This window comes from Molossus molossus, unplaced genomic scaffold (genome assembly GCF_014108415.1).
Source record: "Molossus molossus isolate mMolMol1 unplaced genomic scaffold, mMolMol1.p scaffold_m16_p_8, whole genome shotgun sequence".
NCBI lineage: Eukaryota > Metazoa > Chordata > Mammalia > Chiroptera > Molossidae > Molossus > Molossus molossus.
Window position 1 is genome coordinate 55,051,722 of NW_023425402.1, and position 27,722 is coordinate 55,079,443.

Consider the following 27,722-nt stretch of genomic DNA (forward strand, 5'->3'; position numbering starts at 1 on the left):
TATGTAGGGAAACAGTGTAAGTGTGAGCTTTCCATGAGAGCCCACTCAGTTCTGACAATCCACAAGCTCCCAGGTTGTGCCTGTCCTTACAGCGGTGGAAGAGGCAAAATCAGCTGTTTAACTCGGTTGATTCAATTAGCTGGAGTTTTCAGATATGTTTATTTTGGTCTGAAACTTTCAAAATACTCCCAGGTATGGTTTTCTGCAGAGCAAAGATGATGGAAAGCTGTTATTGTTATGTAACACCTGAAACTGTTTTAGGTCTGCCCAAATAAACACGCTCAACTATAAAGTGGCTTTTTCCTTGCACTTGAAAGCCATGTAATTATGTCCTACTTGCTTTATAAATCTATTATGGAAGATGAAGAAGACAGGTTTTTATCCCCATTGTTCCACCGAATGCTCTAGTTAGATCCAATGCAGGGGAGTCCATGTAAGGGGAAGTCTGGGAGACATAGGGTCATATTATTGGAGTGATACTGATTTTTGGTAATAGACACAATAGCTTCTTCTATGTGACATCTTGTCCCCTGGTGGACACCAGTGAGTGTTTTGAGCGTCTTCCAACCCCCTAGGGAAGTGTGTGGGGCACCTTTGTCAAACTAACTAGTCATAACATTATCACCTATAAATATAAAGGCTTCTAGGTTGGCTACAATGGAAGAGTTTTGAGTTTTTCAGTGAATGGGGAAGTGGGAAGTTTTAATAAAATGGCTTGCCACCAAGATCTTCTCTAAAAGCCAGAGGATTTTCTGTCCCTGATTCCAACCATATTGATGTATTCTCCTCTGGTATCTCCTCCAGTTTTAGATGTAGTGAGGGGTTCTGTTTGGAGGAGCTGATCTCATGCTCGTGAAAGTTGGTGAAAATACTGAAGTGTATCATATACTCCTGTACCCTTGAGTGTTTAGAGCACAAGCAACACATGGCAAGGGCAGCACAATGTGGAGAATGGCATTCTAAGGGTCTGGAAGGTCACATGCAAGGACTCCCTCATCAAACATGGTTTGCAGTTTCCCACATATTGTTATTTGTTTCTGCTATGGGCTAGGTCTTGTGTTAGGTTATAACGAGAGATATCTTCATTTAAACATCCAGGGTCAGTTTTTCTTTCCTGTCTTCTTGATCTCCTTTAAAAATGTTTGAGCAGGGTTTGTTTTTCTGTTCTAAGATAATCATTCTTAAAAACCAAACAAAAAAACCCCAAACCCTTTGACCCCATTTTGCAGAAGAGATCGGATCCATCAGTCGCAATAAAGAAAACGAGTATCTACTTCCTGAAAGAGGCTCTCAGAGTGATGAATTATTTTAATTGCTTGGCCTAGTTTAGTTTCCAAATTGGCCCTTCTCAGTCTCCCCAGTTAATAATTCATGACTCCATGTTCAGTGGCCTCTTCCCAGTGAAGAGTGACACAGATCTCAGAAGAGAGAAGTGGTCACCTCTTCTTCATTCTCCATAGGCACTGCAGCTCTTCCCATTTTTCTATTTAAACATTGTCATCCCTTAGAAACACTACTTAGCAGTGCCTGGTTCAGAAGTGAAGCCTTTTTTCATTCAGTCCATGATTCATTTCTTCAGCTAACTTAGTTTCTGAATGACTGCTAGTGGCCAGGCACTGTGCTGGATCAGTGGTAAGCAAGGTGACGAGACTCTGTCTCTGTCCTCAAGTGGCTCCCAGGTTGGAGGGAGACATGGAGCCTTTATAATGGTCAGTGTTGGGGAAGAGTTTGAAGAATCAAGAGGAGGCAGCCAGAACCTGCTGGAGGGATAAGGGGACAGCTTCCCAGAGGAAATGGTGTCACAACAGAATCTAGGGACAATGAGAGTGACAGGTGAAAGGACTGTGTGGTAGGGAAAGATTAGGATATCCAAGCGGAGGGAGCAGCATTTGCAAAAGTTTAGGTGCATAAAAGGGGAATTTGGGAGACACACATAATTCTGTATGGTGATGCATGGGAAGAAGTGCAGGGTGATGGGTCAGACTGTGGGGAGGGGGCTGGCGTGCCAAGCAAAAGAGCCACGGGGAGTTAATGAATGACTGAGAAGCAGTGCCATTCTAACATATGCTTAGATTTGTGTTTTAGGAAGCTCTTTGTGGCTGACTTTGGGCAAAGGGATTGCCGGCTGGCCTTGAGGGGATGTCAGGAGACCAGCTAGGAGGCCACTGTCCTCCGGGTTGAGAATACTGAAGGGCTGAACTCCAGTGTTAACTGAGTTGGAGAACAGGACCAATTCGCAGGGTGACGGGCTGTCAGGAGTGAGGGGTGGGGGCAGTGAGGAATAGCTTCAGAGCTTCTTTCTGGCTCTGGTGAAGGGAGGCCGATTTGAAGGGAAGGAAGATGATGAGTCTAGTTGTGGAAGTGTTGGTTTGTGGTTCCTGAGGACCCCTCAGGAGGGTCTCTGGATCTCAGGAGAGAGGTCTGGGCTGGATGTGGAGTTGGGAGTCATCAGTTTGAAATCATGGGTTGGAAACAGATCACTCGACGAGTGAGAAGATGGAATGAGTAAAGATAAACATCTTGGGGACATGTAAGAGATGAGAGGAAAAGCAGTAGAGATGGAAGATAAGGAAGAATTCTAAGAAAGACACCAATATTGTTGATGCTATAGAGAATTCAAGAAAGATAAATACGGAAGGTTGATTTGGATTTTGCAATAAGGAGGCATTGTGGACTTGGCGGGACGGTTTTGGTGGAGCGTGACTGGTGGGAAGTCCTGCCATGTGGACAGTTTTCAGGAAGCGAGGTTGCAGGAGGAGGCAAATTTGTGGTTGTAATGATATGGAAGCATATGTCAGTGATGCCTTTGGCCTGCAGTAGTTGATTTAGGAATCCATGAAGCATTTATTTTCTTTGGTTTAAAATTTTTTTTCTTTATTGATTTTAGAGAAAGGAAGGGGGAGGGAGAGAGATAGAAACATCGATGAGACAGAACATGGATTGGCTGCCTCTTGCATGCCCCCCACTGGGAACTTGGCCCACAACCTGGGCAGGTGCCCTGATCAGGAATCAAACCAGCGACCTCTTGGTGCATGGGTTGATGCTCAACCACTGAGACACACTGGGCAGGCAATTTTCTTTGTTTTTTTAAAGTTTATAAACACTTCACTTGGCTTGACCCTGAAAGAGCCTGCTTGTCCCTCATTATCTTCTCTTCCTTAATGCATGTTTATATATAGGGCCCAGTGAATGAAAGAGAGGAAAGAAATCAAGAGTAGGGCAGGAAAAAGAAGGGATAAAGACCAGACAGTGTCTCAGGTTACTTTCATCTGCAGACCTCTGAGTCAACCCAGTGTCCCTTCTGTTCTCGTCATTCAACTTGCTAATGCAGGTGGAGAACCTTACACCCTTCCTTGCGTTGGTGGAGACTCCTGCCTGCTCAGCTGTGTGGCCCAGACAGGTGCCTCTCCCACCCTCACCTGCTACTCTACCCACTAGTCTTCAAAAATTCGTTCCTCATTGCTGCATCCTCATCTTCTGCACCTGCCCTCTTCCTGCTGTACAGAGGAAACTGAAGTCATCAGGCAGGACCTCTGAACCTCTCTGCAGCTCCTCACCTCTTGCAAGTGGTGCCCCTACTTCTGTTTATCTCAGAGGAAGCAGAACCCTTCTCTTCAAGCTGCCCTCCAGCCTGGCTGTCTCCTCTTCTGCCTTGCCCTTGAACTGTGGTTTCCCCACTCCTTACCCTGGAAACTTCTTTAGGCACCTCATCTCCTCTCGCGGCTGTAACCCTGCCACCGGCGCCCCTGCCCACACGTTCTTTATCTTGATCTAAACCTAACTCCTGCGTTCTCAACCTGCTGGACTCCTCACTGAGGGGTTCCATGGAACCATCAAATGTGGCAGGTTAACTCATCTTTCATCAACTAAGTCTGTTCCATCTTGTGTATTGCCAGCATTGTTTAATAATAATATCATCCATTAAAACCATCAGCCTGGGAGAAAATGCCTAGTTTCTCCTTATACCTAGTCTTGTATATCCACTGGCTTTTTTTTTCTTTCTCATATCTCAGTATTTTTCCTCTGCATTCCCTGTTCACCATCCCCCGTGCCATTGCCTTGGTTCAGTGCATCCTGTCTTGCATGGTCTTGCCATGGCCTTCCAGCCAGCCTTCCTCTGGCAGTTTCTCCATTTTCAGCCCTTCTTTCACCACAAGTCTGATCATGTTTCTGGTCTGCTTAAAGCCTTTCAAGCAGTTAAACTTTGCTTTCAAAATAAAGTTTATCCTTGTTTGCTTCAGATCCATCCGGATCCGATCCTTGCCCACCCTTCCAGCCTCCAACTCTTACAAGCTTCCTCAGGCATCCAGTACCCCACCCACCTGCCCTGAAGTTCTTGCCATTTGTCACCCAGCCAGTGCTCTTCCTGCATGCACCTGCTCCCTCTGCTTGCCGGGTGAGCTTCTGCTCATCCTTCAGGCCCAGTTGTACTTACGACAAAACCTATGTAATTTGCCTACATACAGTGCATTTTCCCCCATGTCAGCCTGTCAGCTAAGAGCCACAGTAGTCCTAATTTTTACACTTTAGATGCTTCCTGGATGCTATTATTACCTGGTCATGCTTAATTTAGGATAATTTAGTTTTATTCCCAGATCATTGAATTCCAAAATAATCAAGGAAGATATAGCCTATTTATTGTGAATTTATATGTAGTACAATTAGAATGAAAGTACTGAGTTATTCTAAGAGAAAATGAAAGTTGACACCTTAATTACTTAATTGCAGGTATAAAGAGAAGAGCAAATAGAAAATATTTAGTTTGAATATTTTTATTTATTTAAAATATATTTTTATTGATTTTTTTTTTAGAGAGAGAGGAAGGGAGGGAGAGATAGAAACATTGATGTGAGAGAGATACATCCATCAGCTGCCTCTTGCATGCCCCCTACTGGGGATGAAGTCTGAAACCCAGGCATGTGCCCTGACCAGGAATTGAACAAGGACCTCTCAGTCCATGGGATGATACTCAATCCACTGAGCCACACCGGCTGGGCTAGTTTGAATATTTTTAAAGAATTTATGAGAATAAGTGTGAGCTCTTTCATATCAAAGCTCCATTGATTACTCTGACTGTACACATTAGTTAGTCACCATTGGGATATACTTTTTCCTCTTCTCACCAATTCCATTTCTTGACTCCTTAATGTTCTATTTTGAAAGACTTTTAGAAAAGAGGTACAAAAACCCTTGTAACAAGATTTGCAGGCATTCCTTTAACAAGGTGATACAGAAGAGTTATGGTTGCAGTACAGAGAGAATGTTGAAATTGGTTGTAGGACCTTTCAGTAAAAATCAAGAATACTTAAACATTTTTAGAGAAATCTAATTTTTTTCCTAATTTTCATTTTATAGAGGAACAAACCCTAAAAAAATAACAATACAAAGTGATCAAAATTTTAGGGTCTTTTTCCTTTTGTGTTGTTAATCCTCACCTGAGGATTTTTTTCCATTGATTTTTAGAGACAGCAGATGGGAGGGGAGAGAGAGAGAGAGAGAGAAACAGAAACATCAATGTGAGAGAGACACATTGATTGGTTGCCTCGTGCATGTACCACAACCAGGGCCGGGGATAGAACCTGCAACCCAGGTACATGCCCTTGACCAGGAATCAAACCCGAAACCCTTTGCTATGTGGACCAATGCTCTAACTCTGGAGACATACTGACCAGGGCTCAGGGTCTTTTTTTACTTTTTTTTTTTCTTGAAGTGTGAAAGTAGCTATAATTTACTATCAATCCTTGTGTCCTCTCTGTAAAATTATTTTTCACTCTTCTAATTATTCTGAAGTAGCCATTACTGCTGTATTAACCAACATAGGAGTAGAGATGACCGCTAATACATCTTTTATTGCTCATTATTGCAGAAAAACTAAATATCTTATGCCTGTACGCCCACAGCTACATTTTTGTCAGCCTTCAGTAGGAAACCCTTTCATTTCTACATACCAACACTATTAACCATGAAGACATTCCTGCAGCTGCTCAGGCACAGAGAACAGAATCACCAGGGGCCTGGGCATCCGCCAGCATAACACCTGAACAGTGACTAGCTGCTTAACTGTCCATACCTGTTACACAGGGACCCTGGACAGATGGCAAAGTGCCATGCAGATGCAAAAAGTGATTCCACTAAGTTCCTTTGGTATTTGTATCCACTTTAGAGTCCTGGGGAACAAATCGAAGCCGAGAGTTGACTTTCTGGAGAGTAAGTCATTAATATAATATTTATAATTTATGTGGTTTATAATAAACATCAACAAGTATACCTACTTCCTAATCCTTTCACAAAGGCAACAGTTTTGTTTTTTTAAAAACAATTTATTGATATCATGAAATATAAAGTGCACACACAACATGTACAAAAAAATATGCAGCTTAATTAATTAACAGAACACATACCTATGTAACCATTGCTTTGATCAAGAAAGAGGATGAAGCCAGTCCCCCAGTCGCTGCCGCTGCCTCCTAGTGCCCCCGTAGGTACGCACTGTGCTGCCTAAAAGACTTTTAAAGTGGGTTTCTGCTCGTTTTCTGTGGGGTTCCTAAGGGAAAGCAGACGCATGGCCTTGGGGGTGGGACAGGGGCATGGTCTGAGGGCGGGTGCCAGGAGAGGTTTGGTGGAATGGTAGCATGGCATTGTTATCTGGGTTTGTTACTGTGTCTCTCACAAGCCCGAAGTCCAGGCATCCACCAGGGCCTGTGGTAATAGCTGCCATGCAGACGGCTTTTTTAGAAAAGCCGCAATGACTCGGTTTCTCCAGAGTGTGCTAAATTCTGAACCGCTCATGGGAAATGTATCTAATGCACAGTAGTAACTTGTTTCCACACACTTCCAGGACGTTAGCTTATTGCCAGTGGGTGGACAATCTCAATGAGACCCGGAAGATGCTCTCTCTTAGTGGTGGTGGTCCCTTCAGCAACCTGCTGAGGTGGGTCGTGTGCCACATAACAAAAGGAATTGTGAAACGCGAGATGCACGGCCACGGCATTGGCCGCTTCTCAGAGGAAGAGATTTACATGCTGATGGAGAAGGACATGCGGTCTTTAGCAGGGCTTTTGGGTAATGTACCACACCTTCTATTCTACATTTTCTGTCCTTACTTTTTGCATGATTAGTAAAGCACTGTTAGTTCACTGCTTTAAAGTTTGATTTTGGTTGGTTGCTTTGCCTCCATGGGTTTAACTGTGCTGGGGATGCCCCTCCAGGGGAAGCACAGCCATGTATGTCCATGGGCTGGTGAGGATGCTGAGATAGAGTGACTGCCCTTGTTCCCTGGCTGGTGGCAGGGGCTGGGCTTATGTGATTTTGTACTGGGCAGAACTTGAGTCTTAGCTATAAAGATTCATAAATATCATTTGAATTTAGGAGGTTCTATGTGTGAATGATGGGCTCTCCTAGGGACAGGGAGCCGAGCTCTCTAAGTGACTAGCCATAGAACTAGTCCTTTGGGCTGCTGACTTTGTTTGGGGAAGGTGGGTTCCACTGCCCCCCTCTCGGCACCCTCACCTCCATTCTGGAGCACATTAGGTACCTCACCTCTAGGAAGTGGGGTTTGGGATTTGTTTTGTTGAAGTCCACCTTGTGCCCCAGGCACTGGGGCTGTGCTGGGTGTGACATGCCCCCTGAGGATGACCCACTCTGACAGGCCCCTTCCTGGTCCACATTCCAGATGCTTACTGGGCCTGGAGTCCTTCCCTGCTCTGCAGCTTGCAGGGGGAGAGCCCGATGGCACACTCAGCACTCACATACACCTCTCGGCCAGCTGTGTTATCTGGGGGTGCGGAGGGGGTGGTGCTGGCTGGGCTCCTACTGACATTCAAAAGCACTGCCTGGCTTCAAGATTGACACTGTCTGGACCTTCTGGTGCTTTTCCTCTCTGAGCCCAGGTGGGCCTGCCTGATGTAGGCTTGAACGGAATTAGCCTCCAGTGTGTCTTGTTTCTTTGGAATGTTAGACTGGACTTCCAGCCTCACAGAGCAGGTGTGCAGAGGGCCATTTACTCCTTAGTAATGGCCGTGTCCGCTCCTGGATTCCTCCCTTCCTCCCCAGCTAACGGTGTTGGGAGGCCCAGCCAGCAGGCATCGAGGCACAGCAAGCCAGAGATTATGCCGGTGAAGTGTTGCTCATCTCTCACAATTTAACAGTGTGGTTCCTTAACCAGAGAGGAGTGATTGTGACCTTTTCGGAGCATTTCTGTTTGGGAGAACCGGGAGCAGCGTGCTAGCTATAATAATGATAACTGCCAATGTTTCTCTGGCATGTAATGACTTAGAAAAATGCTGTCTCCCCAGTTGTGGTGAGATGGGAGGTGAATGAATCGCTAATAGCCAGGCTGTATACCTGGCAAGTATTCAAAACAACATCACAAGCCTAGATAGTTTTTTCTGCAAAGAAAAACAGTGGGCGGCTCAAAAGCTGAGTTAGCTGGAGGTAGATTTTGTACAAGGGCCTAGGGAGGAGTCAAACTCTTTCATAGAAGCACTTTTTCTGCATTTGGGGAGGAAGAGAGAGGCTCTTTGGCTGAATACCATGGTTTTTCTTACCAAATGCGGCAAAAATCATCAACTTCTCCCTTCACGCAGAGATAGAGTTTACCTTTTATTTTTAATTGAAATTTTTTTATTACAGATATCCCTCCTTCTCCCCCCTTTGACTCTCCCCCCCTTCACCACACTGTTGTCTGTGTCTATTGGTTATGTATATATGCATGTAAGTTCTTTGGTTTATCTCTTCCTGCCGCCCTCCACCCCCGCTTCCCTCTGAAGTTTGTCAGTCTGTTTCATATCTCTGGATCTATTTTGTTCATCAGCTTATTTTGCTTATTATATTCCACAAATAAGTGAGATCATGTGATATTTATCTTTCTCTGATTGGCTTATTTAGTTTAGCATAATACGTGGAACTTACTTTTGATGCCAGATTCCTAAGAGACTCAAAATGCAAAAATGACTTTTTGTTGAGATCATTCAAGATTTGGGGAAATTGTCCACAGATGTGTTTGATTCATTAAGATAAATTAGATATCGACATTTTCGTGTAATTGACATCAGTGATTTGAACACCTCTATGCCCAGGAGCTAGGGAATACGAAGATGGTGTAGAGATCATCCCTGCTCTCAAGGAGCCTACAGTCCGGCGGGAGAGATGAGACTCTAAAGTATGAGTAGGCAATTATGGCCCCGAGCTGGTGGCTGTTTTTATTTATTTATATTTTTATGGCTTGTAAGTTAAAAATGATTTTACATTATTAAAATATAAGGGCAAAAATGCAACAGAGATTAAATGTTTGCCCTCTGGCCCCTGCTCTGAAGGAGTAATCGTGCACGAGGCGGGCTGTGGCAGGTCTTTTGACGGAGGTCTGCACCTGCTGCTCTGGGGACACAGTAGCGGCAGGGATGAAATGGTGGGGAGGACTGGGGAAGCCATATAAGAGGTGGCAGTCATGTTGGCCCAAGAAAGCAGTCATCCTAATGAAGAAAATAAGGAAGGACCCAGGTCTGTCATTTTCTAGCTTTGTGAACTTGGGCAAGTTTCTAGACTTCTCTAGGCCTCAGTTTCCTTATTTGTAAAGTGGGGACAATAATGGTGAGAAGGCTACTAATATGTGTAAGTGCTCAGAATAGTGCCTGGCATGTAGTTAGCAAATAGATAATGAGCAAATGTACAGTTCAGTGGTGACACGGTCAGGAAGGGGAGGTTCACCATGCTGTGAGAGCCCATGATGGTGGGGGTGGCTCCTAGTCAGTGCTGTTCCCTATTCAATTTTGCATGTTCCCATGCCCCCATTGGGACGGTGTGTGTGTGTTTCAAGCAGAGGTACCATATATGTAGTGAATGCCTGATTTTCACCTTATGCAAGAAGTACACACATTGTCTGTTTCCACCCTCCTCTCAAAAGGTGAGAGTCAGAAAGAGCACGGAAGAACAAAAAGGAAAAAAAGGTTAGGCTCCTGGGAAGCAGTTAGGTAGAGGCAAGAAGCCTAGTGGCCCTCACAGGAGAGAGGGAGTTCTGGAATCAGATCCCTGTGTTCATACCTTGCACCCCACGAGTTACCAGCTGTCTGACCTTACCTCAATACCTTCAGTTTTCTCATCTGCAAAATGGGGTCAGAACAATACCTACACCATAGAGTGTGAGGGCTGAATGAGAATTTAAGTAATGTACTTACCATAATAATGGGCACATCATAAATGCTAACTAAATATAAGCTGTCACCGTTATCACTTTCACAGATTTTACGCATAATGCAACATTAGGAACATTGTGTTCTGGGGGAAAAAGTATTTTTTTCTGATTTTAAAATTTCTTAGTTAATTGTAGAAATTCGGGAAGGTTAAAAAAGGTACAGATGCCTGGCCGGTATTGCTCAGTGGTTGAGCGTCGACCCATGCACCGGGAGGTCTCAGGTTTGATTCCTGATCAGGGCACATGTCTAGGTTGTGGGCCCGATCCCCAGTGGGGGGCATGCAGGAGGTGGCCAGTCGATGTTCTCTCTCATCAATGTTTCTATCTCTTTCTCCCTCTCCCTTCCTCTCTCTCTAAAAAAGCATAAAGAAGAAAAAATAAAAATAAAAAAAAGTACAGAGAAGGAAAATGCCACCCTAATCTTATAACCTATTATCAGCCACAGTTACCATTTTAGTGCATATCTTTCTAATATTTTTATGCATAATTTTGAATCATGTATATGTAGTTGTACACAGACACACACTCACAAGTTCTCAACCTGTCTTTCCCTACTTAGCACACTGCAGATATTTTCTTCTGTTATTAAGTATGCTTTAATTCAATTCTGTGTGCCTGGAAGCACACGCGATGCCATGAAAACTGATATAAGACTCACCAGCCAAAGGTCCAGTTTGCCCTCTGCCTCTTTTATATTTTGACCTATTATTAATCCTGAGTCCACAGTTATGATCTTGAGGGAGAAGGAAAATACGACAGAATAAAAATAAATATATAGTTGTGTCCCGTGTTAGCACAGAGATCTCCAATTGTGGCTATTAAATATGAGATTGAAGTAAGAATATAAGATGGAATCCAGTACAAAGTCAAAGTAACTCCACCCTTTTGCCATATAAGGAAACTGAGGCACAGAAAGGTTAAGTGAGTTGCCCTTGGTCATACAAGCAGTAAACCTGGAGCCAGGAATCAAATCCAGGCTGACTCCAAGTCCTACCATTTCTGACCCAACAGCTACCCTGAAGTTCCCTGTGAACTGTGCCTTAAAGTGGAGGGTGTTATGTCACGATGACTTCATTTGAGCATTTTCTGAAGTTGTCAGAACTGGCAAGTTAAAATGTAGTTTTCAAAGTACTTCTTAGATATGTTTTATCGTGTTGCTCCTAGAGGCTGAGTAGAGAATTGCACAGGGAGTGTAGTCATTGATTTAGATTTCTGGGGCTTTGTGAGCTGAGCTCATCCCTCCTTCCTCAGGAGGCTGGCTCCCCAACAGGGAGATGTGTTAAAACTTCAAGCTGAAGTGCATAAGTACTTGAGGAGAAATGATCTCTTTTTGGAGCTGCAGTTGAAAGAGCCAAGTAAAGTGGAATTTTTTAATGGAAGTGAGAAAATCAAGCTGATTGCCAGCCAACTATACTTGACTAATGAAAAATGTAACCCTTCTTCCCCCACCCAATCTGAAGCCTTTTATTAAGACATAAAAATGGCTAGGGAAGTCTTTATTTTTCAGAGTCCTGGTTAACACTGGGTTGGCACATGTCAAAGATCCAAATCTCTTGGTTATTTTAATAAACATCAGCATGTGATCTTAACTATTCAATGGAGTCCAGGGAGGCAAAGTAGTGCTTCCTTCCAGAGGCAGTAAAAATGAGTCACTTGCCATGCATGCTTCGTGTCACCCACATCAGCATGTATAAGTTACAGTGTGGTACAGTTTTTCAGGATGAATTAAAACTTAAAATAGTTTTTTAAAGTACATAGCTATTCCATTGATCACCTAGTTCTTAGTTAAATACTATATAGGAGATTATAAGAAGCATTTGTGATTAGTAATAGAAAATTTCTCCCCCACACGTAACCAAAAATGCCTTTGGGGTTTCATATCTCCAGACTGGGGAGCCTCACTATGGCGCAAAAGGGGTGATGTGGTCCGGGAAGTAGATGCACCTGGTGGAGTCAGAGGACTCAGGGAGGGGCGAGTATCGAGGAAAAGGTAGAGACAGTGTAGCTGCAATTGTGCCTGGAAATCGAGGCCAGAAATCTTTGAAAGGCAAGGTGCCATGTTGAGAACCCCTTACCACTCAGTCAAGGAGAAGAGACAGCGGTCTCAGTGAGCTGGGACTCCAAAAGAGGGGGTGGGGCTCTAGGAGGAAACAGAGTAGGGCAGGGGGTGTGGTCACCACAGCGAGGGAGCTGCCCTCTTTGGGGAGTGTGCCTTGGGTTGTTGCCAAACCCTTGCGGCGGCTTATACTCCTTGTTTTGTGGTTCTCACACTTCTAGTCACAACACAAGACTGCATTTTGATGCTTTTGGAAAGCAGCTTTCGTAAGGTTGAGCTGAGTTATTAAGGACAGGTGAGGTAGGAACCCCTTGTGTGTGGGTCAGGGCGGATTGCTGCTGAGCCTGAGTTTCCTCTCTTGTCCCTGCTGACCCCTAGGGCTCAGGCTGGGGTAACAGTCTGGGAGTCTGGGGATGGGGTTGGGGAATGTTGGTGATAGTTCCAAAGGAGACGTAAAGAAGCTGTGCATTTATCTAATCGCACCAAGGCAACACAGACTGCTAAATTCGAATGTTTCTTTGCTTTTAATTGAACTGTTATAGACCCTATGTGATGACACAGCAGTTAACTCATGGGAAAAGCAAATGAATGATTGGTAAATAAAGTGGGTTTGGGAGAGATAATCATATAGGGGGAGAATAATAAAAAATATGGTTTCAGTTATGAGGCTCGGCTGTGCACCATTGGTGACCAATGAATATGTGTTGGATGAATGAAGGGAAGAGCTAATGGATGTCATGACACATTTAGCAGACAGCCAAGCTGGACTCCAGGATCTGTGGATCTGGGAGTATTTTCTGAGCAAACAATTAAAATTTTAAATGCCTTTAAGAGGCGGAATCAGAAATAATGATGGGTTCTCCAGGTGGGATCTGCACTTTCCTGTCAAAGAATGTACTTTTCAGTCATGGCTAGAGACTTAGGAGGGAGAGTATACTTGTAATAATTGGAATTCAGACAGAAGAGCAGTGCCTGTGAGTGGGGGCTGTATGAGTCTGGCTGTGTGGTCAAACACACAAAGATGTGCCGGGCTCTCTGGGAGGGGCTGAGAAGACGGCAGTGAGCAAGCACATTGGGCACAGCCTGAGAGACTAGATTTATCAGGAGGGAGATATCATTGTAGACATTTATAATATAGCAACACTTATGAGAAGTACCACATTGGACAAGTATGAGGTGCAACGAGGACATTTTTACAGGGCAACTAAGTTGGTCAGGGGGTTTGGGAAGGCTTCTTTGAGAGGATAACATATAAGCTGAGCTCTGACCGATACGCTGGATTTAGGCAGACCTGTGCGTGGGGAGGAGGAACCAGGGTGGGAAGGGGAGAAGATTAGCCTGGAACATTGAAGGAACATCACAGGTAAAGGCTCTGAGATGAAGAGCAGCTGGGTTCTTTAAGGAATGAAAAGGTGGCCAGTGTGTCTAAAAATTGTGCAAGAGCTGATGTGTACAATGAGGTGGAGGTAGGCAGGGGCTAGATCACACCGACCTCACATGTCCCCTAAATAACTTGTTTTAAGAGCAATGGAAGCCATCAGAGGTTGAAAGTAGGGAGGTGGTAGGACCTTATTTATATTTAATATAACCTAAATGTAATGTCTTTAAGCCAAGAATGGATTTGAGGGCCCATTGAGCAGGCCGCTGCAGTCCAGAAAGATAAGATGGCTATAGCCATGGTGATAGAGTTGTGCATAAAATGGTGGAGGAAGGCTATATTTTAGAGACAGAAATGACTAAAAATTAGTGATTTGATATGTGTGTTGAGGGGCAGTGAGGGTAAGGGTGGAGAATAACCAAGTTCTTGGCATGAAAACTTAGTAAACAATTTAGTCAGTAGATTTGGAGAACACTGGAGAAAAGGAAGATCATGAATTTCAGTCGTAGAAATGCTGAGTTTGATATCCCTGCAAAACAGACGTGGGTGGAGATGAAGAATATGATAAAGGCAGCCTTTCCAATCAGTGGAGAGAGGACAAATCAATTTGGTAAAAGGTATTGGGACAGCTGGCTAACCATTTGGAACAAAATAAGTACAATCTGGACTTTATGTCATACACCTGAATAAATTGCAAATGGATTAAGCATTTCAATGTAAAGAGTAAAACCATAAAAGTGTCAGGATAAATTATGGAAAACCTTTATATAATCTTGAACTTGGGAAAGTTTTTCTAACATGGCATGAAAAGGAGAAACCATAAAAGAAAAGTTGAAGTGCTAGATTACATGGGAAAAATAAAATGAACCTCCTGTATGTCAATAATCATCATAGCTAAAGTTAAAATTGAAATGGTGAGCTGGAAAAATGTTTGCAACATGTGACAGAAGAATTAATATTACTAAATATATAAAGAGCTTCTACAAATCAATAAGAAAAGTGAATACCTGAAGGGGAAAATTGGCTAAAAGACATAAAAAGGCAATTTGCAAGAACAATACAAGTGAAGAATAAATACATGAAAAATGTTGAACCTCTTTGTAATCTGAACAATGCAAGTTATAAACATGAGGCACTACTCTCAATCAAATTGGCAAAGTTCTCTTTCTTAAATAAGGTGACATTTCGGCAGGGGAGGTACTGACACTCTCTGCTGGTAGTAATTAAAACTAGTACATACTTTCTGAAGTTGAGTTCCACAGTTTTAAAAGTTATAAAATTTTACACATTTATTTATTAAATAATTCAACTTCTAGGATTTTTTTTTTCTAAGAAAATTATAACAAAGATTTATCTATAAAGATTATAAAACTGAAACATTGACATCTTACAGTTGTTATTAGTGTGGATTTTTGGTCTTGCGTCCCTGGCTTTTGTTTGAGTTGGTAACAGGGAACTCAGTTCCTTGAGGCACTGGCTGCTCTCCCTTTCCCTGCCCTCCTCTCACCCCTTATATGGTCAACTTTAGCTTCTTTCAGGTGGGGGTATAAAGGTTTAACCATGGCAGGATACATATAAATTGGAATACTTTTAGGTGCCAATTTGGGGCTCATTTGTGAGTAATTTGCATTTCTCTCACGAAAGAGGATATCATTTCATCAGTTCTTCTACTCACAGACATATGTAAAGAAATCATTATTACTGCAAAGAGCTGAGCAGTGAGCTTGGTGTCAGGAGGTTGGAGTCCAGTGGGCCACCTGAAGGTTTTTTTTAGGATAGAGTGTTAAGTGACAGCAAAGAGAAAGTCAAAACACTTAACTCATAGTTGCTTCTAGACAGGTGAGAACTGAAATACAAACTAGGTGAGAGGGTCACTAGAGAGCACTTCATTATTTTTAAACAACTAACAGACTAATAAGGAAATTATTTAAACATCATTTTTTTTGTATTAGTTATGTACCAGGTGCTATGCTAGTCTCTTGGGAAACAATGATGAATGAGAAGGTCTCTACCTTCAAGAAGCTTATAATCAATTCCTAGGATGTGAAAAATGTCCCATGTGATCTTGGAACTCTGATTGTAGTCTTTCAGAAATAGGAAGGATAGGGAAAATGTCAGAGGATGGAGATAGGAAATTGTCCGAGTTTCTAAAAGGGGAGGGAGAAGCAGAGTCTGATAGTAAAATAAAATACTAGAATGGATTATTAAGTCGATAGTTTTCATGAATGACTATCATTGGTTCATTATGAATAAATCATACCAAAAAGTAACTGCTGTGTCTCCTTGGCTTGCTGGACTTACTAGTTCGATAGACCATCTCTTGATTTCTTCAAACCACAGGGTACCATTTCTCATGATATTCTTGTGGGCAAGATGCCTGGTTTTCAAAGGGGGTATGTGTAGTGACACCAAGGTTTCACTACAAGGCTTTGTGGGGAGGAGGGGGACTCATTCCACTCCTGCTTCACCTGAAGCAGCTCCTCTGTTGTTTGTTTATACAGGTGGGGCAAAAGTAGGTTTACAGTTGTTTGTATGGAAAATAATACATTAATAAACAATAATACAAACATAAACTGTTTCTCATGCTCACAACTGTAAACCTACTTTTGCTTACCCTGTATGTTGGCAATCTGCTGTATTTTGTTTGACAGACAACTTCTACCAAAGAAAAAGGGTTCAGAGCCCCTGGATTAATTATGCCGCATTTGTGGCTGGTTGAGTAACTGGACCTCCACGGTGCCAGTGAATGGATTGATACAACCCTGCTCTTGACTCTTCTCAGTGACCTGTTGACAACTTCAAAGGAACATCTAACAGTTTCTGAATGACTCTAAGTTGAAGGATAGCTAAAAAATTGGACAGGAAAATCAGGACTCAAAGCTTTCAACCTTAACAAAAAGAAATCTAATAGGGATAAGTGTCAAATTCTGTATTAGGTCCCCACACTGAATCGCACAAATCTAGGGTGAGGAGAGACGTATGAAAAAAGACATCGTTTTAGTTGATTTCAATCTCAGTATGTCACCAGTGCCATTGTCTGCCAAAGAAGCTAATAAAAACCTAGCCTGTCTAAACAGAGCATATGTCACAACTTAAAAGTTGTTTCCTCAAGGAAACCTTTCTGGAACTTTCTCCCGGCATGTGTCAGGCCAACTTGTCCCATGTTCCCAGGCACCTGGTGCTTTCCTCCTCAGAGCACTCCCTGCACCTTCTCTCAGTGATTTGGTTTGACTGTCTCCTCAGCTGGACTCTGGTCGATTCATTTCTGTCTCTAGGGCCTGACCGAGTGCCTGGCACACATTAGGTGGCCAACAAGTGTTTATTGAACAAGGAAGTGCAGTGTTCAGTTCTGGGATCCATCTTTTAAAAAGAAGTTGGCCAAACTAGGGTGTATCCAGAGAGGGGTAGTTAGGAAGATGGTTAGTCTCAAAATAATTTTATGTAAGGAATTTGAGGGTCCTGGGGATGGATGTTCTGGAGAAGTGAAGATGGATGGGTCATATGCTAGTGTTTTTTTAATATTGAAAGTGGTTGCTACAGATGGTGAAGATACTTGGGGAGAGGAGAGGACAGAGAGGAAGGCAGAGTGTGTATGTGGGAGGATGACAGTGGGTTACAAGTTAGGGTGAGGCAGCACTTGAACACAGACCTGTCCAGAATTGGAAGGGCTCATCTTGTGTGGTCAGAGCAGCCTTCTTTGGAATTACCCCAATGTGAGGAAGATGGCACCATCAGGATAGCTGAGGAATCTTTTCACAGATGATGAGATATTTAACTAGAAAAGGTCTCTGGAGGTCCTTCCAGTTCTGATGGTTTCGTGGTTTTATATTCATGCTCTAGAGAGGAACAAAGGCAGTTTTCTAAGTTATAAGGCAAGGCAGAGGCCAGAGTGGAAATTCATCCACTCATGCTTGGTTGATCTCTTGGATTGTGACTTGTTTAGGGGGCTACTCCTGTCTTCTGAAGGCCCAGTGCTTTAAATGATCTGTGTTTACTCTTGTCTCCTGTTGGTAAATCTACTTTTGAACAACAGCTGGCTTCTAATAAACCTTTCGTCTAATCTTCCACTTCTTTTGAGATTATTTTTACTCAATGGCTTTGGACACCAGCAAACTTGTTTTGTTGTTGTTGTTGTTTTTATCCTCACCCGAGGACATTTTTTCCCATTTTTTGTTCAGATAGAGTGGGAGGGAGAGAGAGAGAGAAACATCGATGTGAAAGGGACACATCGAGTGGCTGCTACCCGCACGACCAACCAGGGCCGGGGACAAACTGCAACCAAGGTACATTCCCTTAGCAGGAACTGAACCCCGGTCTCTCTGGACCATAGGCGATGCTCTAACCACTGAGCCAAACCAGCCAGGGCAAACTTGTTTTGTTTTTAAGGAGATGGGGAATAGGCTCCTTTCATCGCCACTTTTGCTACCGTGTTCAGTTATATCATGCAAACAGCACTGCCCTCAGACCTAGGCTGGGAGCCACCTGGATCACAGCAGCCACACTTTCTGCCTCCCAGCGAGGGACAGGGGAAGCTTTCAGGCCTAAGCAGTAGCAAAGGATGAGCAACACTGGGTTACATCTATGCATGTTTCAGCACAGTTGGCGTATGTTGAGTAATTGGGAACAGAAGGTGGAGGAGAATAAAGACATAGAAGTAATTATGCCTGTCAATCTAGCTAGAGAGATGAAATCCACAAATAAGAAGAAAATAAGAGACAATAAGGAATGTTCTAGAACCTCAAAGCAGTGTTTCCTAATGCAGGTTCTTAGCCTTCCAAATTACATGTCTAGAACAGTGGTTCTCAGCCCTGATTGCTCATTGAAACCAATTTGAGGGCTTTTAATTTTTTTCTTTATTGATGTTAGAGAGAGGAAGGGAGAGGGAAAGAGAGATAGAAACATTGATGAGCGAGAACATCGATTGACCGCCTCCTGCATGCCCCACACTGGGGATGGGACCCACAACCTGGGCATGTGCCCTGACTGGGAATCGAACTGATGACCTCTTGGTGCATGGGTCGACGCTCAACCACTGAGCCACACAAGCCAGGCACCTCAAGGGCTTTTAAAACACAGCTGCAGCCCAGCTGGTGTGGGTCAGTGGATTGAGTGTCTCTCCGTAGACTGAGAGGTCCGGGTTGGACTCCCAGTCAGGACACATGCCTAGGTTGCGGGCTCGATCCCTGGTAGGGGGCATGTAGAAGGCAGCCGATTGATGTTTCCCTCTCACATCGATGTTTCTATCTCTCTCACTTCTATGTTTCTCTCTTTAAAAATTCAATAAAAACATATCATTAAAAACACACGCACACAAAAATCCACAGCTAGACAGGCCTTATGCTAAGCCACATAACTTAGTTTCTGGGAGTAAGGTCTGGGGAAAGGTAGTTTTAAAACACAGCAGGTGATTTGAATGTGTTTGTAGTCTAATAATATAGGGCAGGGGGGAGGACGGAAGGGCCAGCCTGGGTCTTGGGAGGAGGATGGTGGGTGAAGAGCCATGGACGGGGCCATAAAGAGGAGACTGTGCCTTGTTTTGGGCGGGTAGGAAAGGGAGAAAACTGTAGTCTTTTATAAGGGAGGTGATAACATTCAGAGCAAACCAGGCCTACTTCACAGTTTTGTCGAGAGGGTGACCCAGGTTGGGTCCCTCTGCATGGTACTTAGTCCAGTCCTTCTTGATTTCTGTGTCAAAAACAAACCTATTATGTAGACTGTAGATTTTTTTTGTGTGTGTAAATTTTAGATATTCTTTTTAACAGCATCTTGAGATGTTGTATTCTTACAGCTCCCCTGAGAACTAGTTATCTTACAAATGAGAAAGCTAAGTGAGGTAAGTGAGGGTCAGAGAGCCTAGGGACTAGATCTCAGGCTGCTCAGCTAATGACAATGCTTCTTTCTTTTTTTTTTTTTTTATCCTCACCCGAGAACATTTTTCCATTTTTTGTACAGATAGAGTGGGAGGGAGAGATAGGAAGAGAGAGAGAGAGAGAGAGAGAGAGAGAGAAACATCGATGTGAAAGGGACACATCGAGTGGCTGCCACCCACACGACCAACCAGGGCCGGGGACAAACTGCAACCGAGGTACATGCCCTTAGCGGGAACCGAACCCGGGTCTCTCTGGACTGCAGGCCAATGCTCTAACCACTGAGCCAAACCGGCCAGGGCCCTTCTTTCTTTTTCTCCAGTATAACTTCTGCATGATTGCTTTGGTGGTTTGTTAAAATCATATGCAGTGATGAAATCATTGGACTTGGAAACCATAAATTCTATTTTTACCTCTATTGATTGGTTTCCAGTGAAAGCCTTAGCTTTTTTTTTTTTTTTTTTTAAATTCATTTATTTTTTAGAAAGAGAGAAAGATGCAAGAGGGAAACTGCCTTCTGCTGAGGATCAAGGATGGAGCCTGAAACCGGGCGTGTGCCCTGACCTCCTGGTGCTCTGGACGACACCCAGCCCACGGAGCCACACCGGCCAGGGCCAGCCTTAGCTTCTTTACAGGTTCATACCAGAGTCCTGTACTCACTGGCGGAAGTGAAGTGATTCACTCTGAAAGGTCTTTCCATGTTATTCAATAACTCTAAATTGCTCACTGCTCACTAATGGAGAGGACCATTAGATCAGAAACCAGAAAACATCAACTCTTCTTTTCCACTTCAGACTTCCCAGGGAGGAATGGATGGCCTGGGGAACCAGAAATCCTTAAGTAGCCAGGGATCCATGCGGCCAGGCCCTGCTCTTACGCAGGTGTTTGCATCCTTGTGGGGACTAGGCCAGTAGGGCCAGAGTTGTGCTCCTTTCTTTCCTATGTTCATTGTCGCTATCTCAGTTGCTAAAAATATGTTGATTATTCATGAAAACATAAACATTACCTTTAGCAAAATAAAATTAAGTGCTGATCAGTTCTTAGAAATCTTTGCGGCTTATCTATCAACACAAACAGGTTGGTCTAATTTTGCCAGAAGCGATCTGGTCTCCACTTGATCCTGGGGGCATTCCAGCTGTGTCTTCCTCTGAGAATAGTGACTTTGGCTTTGTGTTTACATTTTCAGGGTTCCAATGTACTGAATGATTAAAATAAAAGAAAAAGGATAGGACAGAATAACGTAGATAATAAATTTTTAAATCTTTATTAGCACATATCTTTTTTTTATCCTCACCCGAGGACATCTTTTGTTCAGATAGGGTGGGAGGGAGAGAGAGAGAGAAACATCGACCTGAAAGGGACACTTCAAGTGGCTGCCACCCGTTGGCCGGGGACAAACTGCAACCGAGGTACATGCCCTTAGCGGGAACCGAACCCGGGTCTCTCTGGACTGCAGGCTGACACTCTAACCGCTGAGCCAAACCAGCCAGGGCTAGCACACATCTTGTAGGGGTTTATGCATTAGGTTGATGCACAACGAGAAGGCTTAGTGCTTTCCCAGTGTGCCAGGTGTGGAAGCCCTCCCATCTGTGGCTGATTTGTCTGGATAAAATTCACCGAGCAGACTGCCTAAATCAGGGAGGAATTGTAGATAAATAATGACCTGATGTGTCCTAATACATTGTCAGTTGTTTGGTCCTTGGTGAACCCAACAACATATTTTTTAGTTATTTAAATTATTCAATTTGTATGAAAAGATTATAATCAACACTTAAAAAACTGAAAAGAATTTAGGTATGTTCCATCATTCTGTCCACCTAACTCAGTAACCTATCACCTAACTCAGTAACTATTTTCTGTTTTCCTGTATCTGCCATATGTATATTTTTAATGCAGTTTTATTTCTGTTGTATACATCTCTTTGTATTCTGTTCATTGAAAAAAGTAAACTCTAAACATTTTTCTGTTTGTCATAGTTTAGACATTTATCTTTTTAAATAGCTGCATAATACTTTATTGTGTTGGAAAGTATTAAGTCCCTTAGACTTGGACTTATGTTTTTTTATTTTTTATAGATAACTAAATTAAATATCTTCATGCTTTGCTTCTGAGGAATTACTTACTCAAGACACACTCATAAGTGTGAAATTTCTGGGTGAAAGAGTATGAACATTGCTGGGTCTGTTCCCAGGCATTGCCATGGCGTTTTCCAAAAGAGAAATACAGATTTACAAGGTGACAAGTAAAAGATGAGGTTACCCATTTGAAGGCTCATCAGTAAGAGGTCATATTGCTAAAAAATGGTTTACTACTTTATTCATTGTAAACTGTTATCTTAAGGATATTTTGTTTTTTGACTCTTTAATCACTTGTAAGAAATATTTTTCTTTTGATTTTTCATAATTCTGTTTCTCATGTGAATTAGTTTTCAACCCTTTGTCCATTTTTCTATCGAATTTTGAGGTTTTCTTTAAAATATAATTGACCTATTTGTACCTCACAGATCTAGTCTCTGAGTGACAGTTGAGGCTAATATTTTCTCTGTCTCACTTGGAAGCGTAAAGATTTATGTGAGTGGACAGTCGGACTCATGGTCATCCTCTTCAATCCCAACCCCTCTGTGGGCGTGCACAGTGATTGTGTGGACCTTTGGGCCAACACCTCACAGCCTTGAACCCCATCCCTGCAGTGCCCTCTGCTTCTATGGAGCTGCCTTCTGCCTGAGGCCAGCTCCAGACTCAGACAACACCTGGGCTGTCCCGCATCTGACCAGGACCTGCCAGCATGCTCCGCTTAGACTGTCTCACTCCCACACCTCATCACTGGCTGCCTCTAGATCTCAAGCGTCTTTCTCATTCACCTTCCCTGCACTTGCCATTTTATTAGCCCCCCTTTTTATATTGACTTTCACTCATCCGAGCCTGACATCCATCATGGGAGCTGCTCTCTTCCCCGGTTTCCCCATCCCTTGGACCTTCCTCATCCAGCAGTGCTCCAGTCAGCTCAGTTAGCCGGTCAGCCTTGGTCTCCTCCCCGTGCTGAGTCCCAGCCTGCCCACCCATACCCCTCTTCAGGGGTTTGAGTTCAAATTCTCTCTCTCTTCTCTTCAACTTTATTTCTTAAAAAGATTTTTAAAATATGTTTTATTGATTTTTTTTTTTTTTTTTTAAGAGCGAGGAAGGGAGAGAGAGATAGAAACATCAATGTGAGAGAGAAACATTGATTAGCTGCCTCTTGCATGCCCCCTAATGGGGATCGAGTCCACAGCTTGGCCATGTGCCCCGACTGGGAATCAAACTGGGACCTCTCAGTCCATGGGACGATGCTCAATCCACTGAGTCATACTGGCCGGGCTTCGACCTTATTTCTTTATAGGCTCCTTCTACTTACCATGTAAGTTTTTCCCATCTTTAAAAATAACACTCCAATTCTGACCTATCTCTTGCTTTGCCTTCACACAGAAGCTTATTTGAAATGCATTCTTCACCTATCTCCCCTTTACTCTTTTTATTTATCTATTTTTTAATCCTTTCCCAAGTATATGTTTGGCTGTTTTTCATTGATTTTTAGAGAGAGAGGAAGGGGAGCGGGGAGAGAGAGAAACATCAGTGTGAGAGAGAAACATTGATTGGTTGCCTCCTATAAGTGCCCTGACCAGGGATTGAACTTGCAACCTGAGTATGTGCTCTGTCTGGGAATCGTATCCACAACCTTCTGGTGTATGGGATGACCCTCTAACCAACAGCCACGTGGCCAGGGCTCTCCCTTTTACTCTTGAGCCACTTTATCCTAACTGCTAGTCCCCACTCCCATCCTGCCCCCAAAGTACTCATGAACAGGTAAATAACACCCTGTCTATCACCAGATCCATTTAAAAGCCTTTTATTTTAGTTTTCTATTTTGACCTTTTGGAAGAAGTAAACTTCTACCTGAGGGAGAAGCTTTGAGAAGTCTCTTCCCTGATGTAAGGCTAATGAAAATGAGGTTTCTTCAGTGATTGATGTCCAAAGGATTCAAGCTTTCTCTTCCTGTCTTCAACCCTACAGATTCCCAGGCACCCCCTGAGGAGGCCTTAGTCTCTTGCTATTTCAGGTAATGCCCTGATTGTTGGGTATAATCTGCCAACACATGTAAGCACTTACTTTTCATGTATTAACTCATATACTGCTCACTCTGATCCTATCCATGAGGACATTTAGGCCCAAAGAGATAACTTGTTCAGGGACGCCCAGCTGGTAAATGGTAGAGCTTGGATTTAAACCTAAGTCTAGGAGAAGCCAGAAATCATTGCTGAATACTTTTTAAGCCTTTATCTTACTTATTGGATAAGTAACCGTTTTGGAACATTCTTCCATGCTTCTCCTTTTTAGGTTTCTTAAATACTGATGGTTCCCAGGGTTTCACCCCATAACCTCTATTCATCTCCTGAATCCATCTGTTTTCTTTATTTTCCCAGAGATGTCCCACAGCTACCTCAAATTCAGCACATCCCAAAACAGAAGTCCTCACTCTTCCACCAAACCAGCACCCTTTCCTGTAACTTCTACTGAAGGGCACCATCGTTCATTCAGTTATTCAAGTTGGGTCCCTAAAATTTATTCCAGATTTCTCCTCCTCCATTATCTTCCACCTGCCTTTCAAAGCCCTATACTGCCTGGGCCCTGCCTTCTTTCCAATCATATTTCTTAACTCTCACCCCTTGCTCACCGTACACCTGACACTCTGGTCTTCTCTGTGCTTCACAAACCCACCGACGACCTCAGGGCATTTATTTGTCTTAGCGCTTTCTTTCCCTTGCCTAAAATTCTCATCCTCAAGATCTTTGCACTGCTGGATTCTTCTTGACATTCGTATCTCTGTGTAAATGTCACCTCCACAGAGAGGCCTTCCTTTCCATGCAGTCTAACGTGGCTGTCAGTAACCCTTTATCACACCACCTTCCTGTAATTCTATGCATAGCACTTATCACCAACTAAAGCTTTCTTGTTGATTGATTTGTTTATCATCTCTCCATGTGCTGTAGACTCCATGAGAGCAGTGACTTTGTCGGTCCTTTTAGTCTCTGAATCCTAAGCACCCAGAGCTGTTTCTTGCATATAATCAAGATAATACTGATAAGAGCTGATATTTATGTAGAATTTCCAACGTACCTCTTCAAATAGTAATACAATATATAATATCCCCATAATATAATAAATACTTTATAATAACATATATGGTGTGTATTATACATTAATTATATAAAATACAATATAATAAAATATAGCATATATAACACAGATATGATACAGTATAATATATAAGTAAATACCTACTGTATTTTGTATAATATATAAATATATATATGTGTGTGTGTATACATATATATATGTATATGTATATGTATATGTATATGTATATCTCCTAATGGTAATAACAATACTTATTCTTATAAGGTTTTGGAAAATTAAACGAGCTAGAAACCATTCTCATTAATTCTCACCAAAGCCATATGAAGCAGGTATTTTATTATCATCATCATCATCATCATCATTGGTATTCTTATGCCTGGTTTGTAAATGAGGAAACTGAGGTACATAATGGTTAACTAACTTACCCGAGATCACATGACTACTTAGTAGAGGGGTCAGGCTTGGACTCACGAGTCATCTCTAGAGCCAGATGCTCAGTAAGTGCTTGCTTACTGGATGAATGGATGTAATTCATTCATCAAATACCTTACTTAATCTCTTACCTCCTTTCTCCCCCTCAGCCACAATAGAGGCACCCAATGTCTCTTGTATGAATTTTGCCACAGCTTTTTAGCTGGTGTCCCAATCTCCAGTTTTGCTTTTTAATTTTAGTAGAGTGGTTAATCTAAAATGTACATCAGAACTATAGGCTATCAATTGTTTTAGACTAAAATCCAAACTCCTTTTCTTTACAATCTGAATTCTACTCACATCTCTTTCCTCTCCCCCCTTCACCCCCACCATGTGCACCTTGATTCCTACCACACCAAGTTACTCCTGGATCCCAGAAGCCCACTGAGCTGTTTTTCAGCTTCTTGCCTTCGCATAGTCTTCCCTTACCTCACTTAATTGGACAGATTCTTAAGACTTATTTCCACTTACTTAAAAACTTCTGAATGTTTTCCCCAACCTCCTCCAATCCCATGGGGCTGCCTACATTGGTAGGTCCCTCTTCTCTCCTGTTCATTCTCTGCATACTTTTATCATGGAAGTACTACATTGTCCTTGTGGGGGCTCTTCCTGTGCTTCCTTCTTCCCCCAACTTTCCCCCAACCTTGCCTGTGTATGTTGTAATTTTGCAGGAATTGGCTCTAACCTTGATACCTAATCAGAGGCCTGGTAAATAGTAGGCACTCAATAGTTATTTGCTGAATAAATAGTAACTTCCAAAAGGAATTTGAGGCAATTCACATATAAGACAGGGCAATATAATATATTCAACATTAATACAAAAATTTTAGAAGCCAATTTAGAAAACAATTATGTTCTTGGAATGAGTGTTTCTGTAACCGGGCACAATTTCACTTCGAGTGTTTTGGCTACCAAGATGGACTGGGAAATGCATGGGACAGGTTTGTGCTTACTTTCTAGGAGAAGGAAACACACAGGTTCTTCAATTGGGACAATTTTTTTTTTTTTTTTAAATCCTGAATTTAGAAGAAGGGATTGGATTTCCTTATAGACAGTGTTTTGAATATAAACATTTGTAAAAAAATTCTCAATTAAAGCTCAAGATTTAACATTGAATTGAGGCTCCACAGGTATTTGTTTGGGGAGCTACTTTAATATAATTCCAGTATCTTTTTTTTCTGATATAATTTATTATAGGAGTGGAGCTTAGAGAACCTAGAGGTTTTGATAACTTGCCCTACAACCTTGGCACAGGCACCTCTTAGAGCCACTTTCTAATATGTTATTTTTTGCAGGAAAGGGTTGAGGGCAAGCTTTGGCTAGTCCTGAGTCAGCTATTTTACATTTAATTCTTTGGTGACTACTAGAGGTATAGCTCTTCCACATTGTTGTATAAAGAGAGTTCTCCTTGGAGGGTGTCAATGGTGGAAAAAGAAGAAACATCTGTAAGAAGGAAAGAAGGAAGGAAGGAAGGAAGGAAGGAAGGGAGGGAGGAAGGGAGGGAGGAAGGGAAGGAAGGAAGGAAGAGAAAGAAAGAAAGGAAAGAAAGGAAAGGAAGAAAGAAAGAAAGAAAGAAAGAAAGAAAGAAAGAAAGAAAGAAAGAAAGAAAGAAAGAAAGAGAGAGAGAAAGAAAGGAAAGGGAAGGAAAGAAAAGAGAAATAAAAAAAAGAGAGTTCTCCTTGCATTAAGTGATCCAACCTTGGATATTTTCTCAGAAGAACTAAGGGCTGACTTGCTGTGCTGCCTGGTTAGAAGGCCATCTTACCTTTATGGAAGGTGAGCTATAGGCAGTATGGGGCAAGGCCACAGTAGTTCTTAATGAATTATTAGCTCAAGTACCTATATAAGCCCTTGGATGATCCCCAGAGTTCTGCATCCTAGAGTCCTATACCATCACGGGAGGGACAATTTTGGTTTAAAGGATTTAAGGGCAAGGTATTATAAAGTAGTTGCCATTCACTGAAAAATATATTTATTGAGTATCTAATCTGTGCTGGGCACTAGGATGTGTACTAGGGGATACGGTTTTAGCGCTTAAATGGAGCTCATCATCTAGTCTGGTGTGGTTTCTTTCCCTGATTGTACAATTTAGGCAAAATCACAAGAGAACCATTCTGATGACTCTGTCAGGGCATCCAGGTACCAGTAAGCCCCCAAATAGCTGAGTTCATTCACCTATTAGATGATGGTCACTTGGCATTGTCTATTTAAACATTGAGGTATGGCTGCCAAATGTTGTAATTTAAGATTTAGCATAGTCGATATATTTTTTCCTTGACCCATTATTAGTGAACAAGATCAGTTGGTTTTGATATTTTTCATGACATTTTTTTCAAACATACAAAAAAGTGGAACAGTAGTCCAGTGAACAGCTTTTATAACCATCACCTCAATTTAATAGCTGTTAACATTTTGTTACAATTTTTTCAATTATTTTTTGAGGGTGTATGTGTAGGTGTTTGTGTGTGTGTGCGTGTGTGTGTGTAGATGTATTTTAAAGAAAATCCCGATATCATGACACACAACCTCCAGAAACTTTTGAATCTAGCTCTGATGTTTTCCTCCAGTAGCAGGCAGCCTTGAAGGTGGC

At 42.5% G+C, this 27,722-nt stretch overlaps 1 protein-coding gene across 4 annotated transcripts in view; it reads left to right on the forward strand.

The window, feature by feature from the left end:
- The window catches only part of FAXC (failed axon connections homolog, metaxin like GST domain containing), a 68,758-nt gene that overhangs the window by 21,494 nt on the left and 19,542 nt on the right, over positions 1 to 27,722 (forward strand). For all 4 annotated transcript variants that reach the window (XM_036249286.1, XM_036249285.1, XM_036249288.1 and 1 more), the window contains one exon: positions 6,839 to 7,062. In XM_036249286.1, the coding sequence (XP_036105179.1) occupies positions 6,839 to 7,062 (224 nt within the window). The remainder of the gene's footprint in view (positions 1 to 6,838; positions 7,063 to 27,722) is intronic.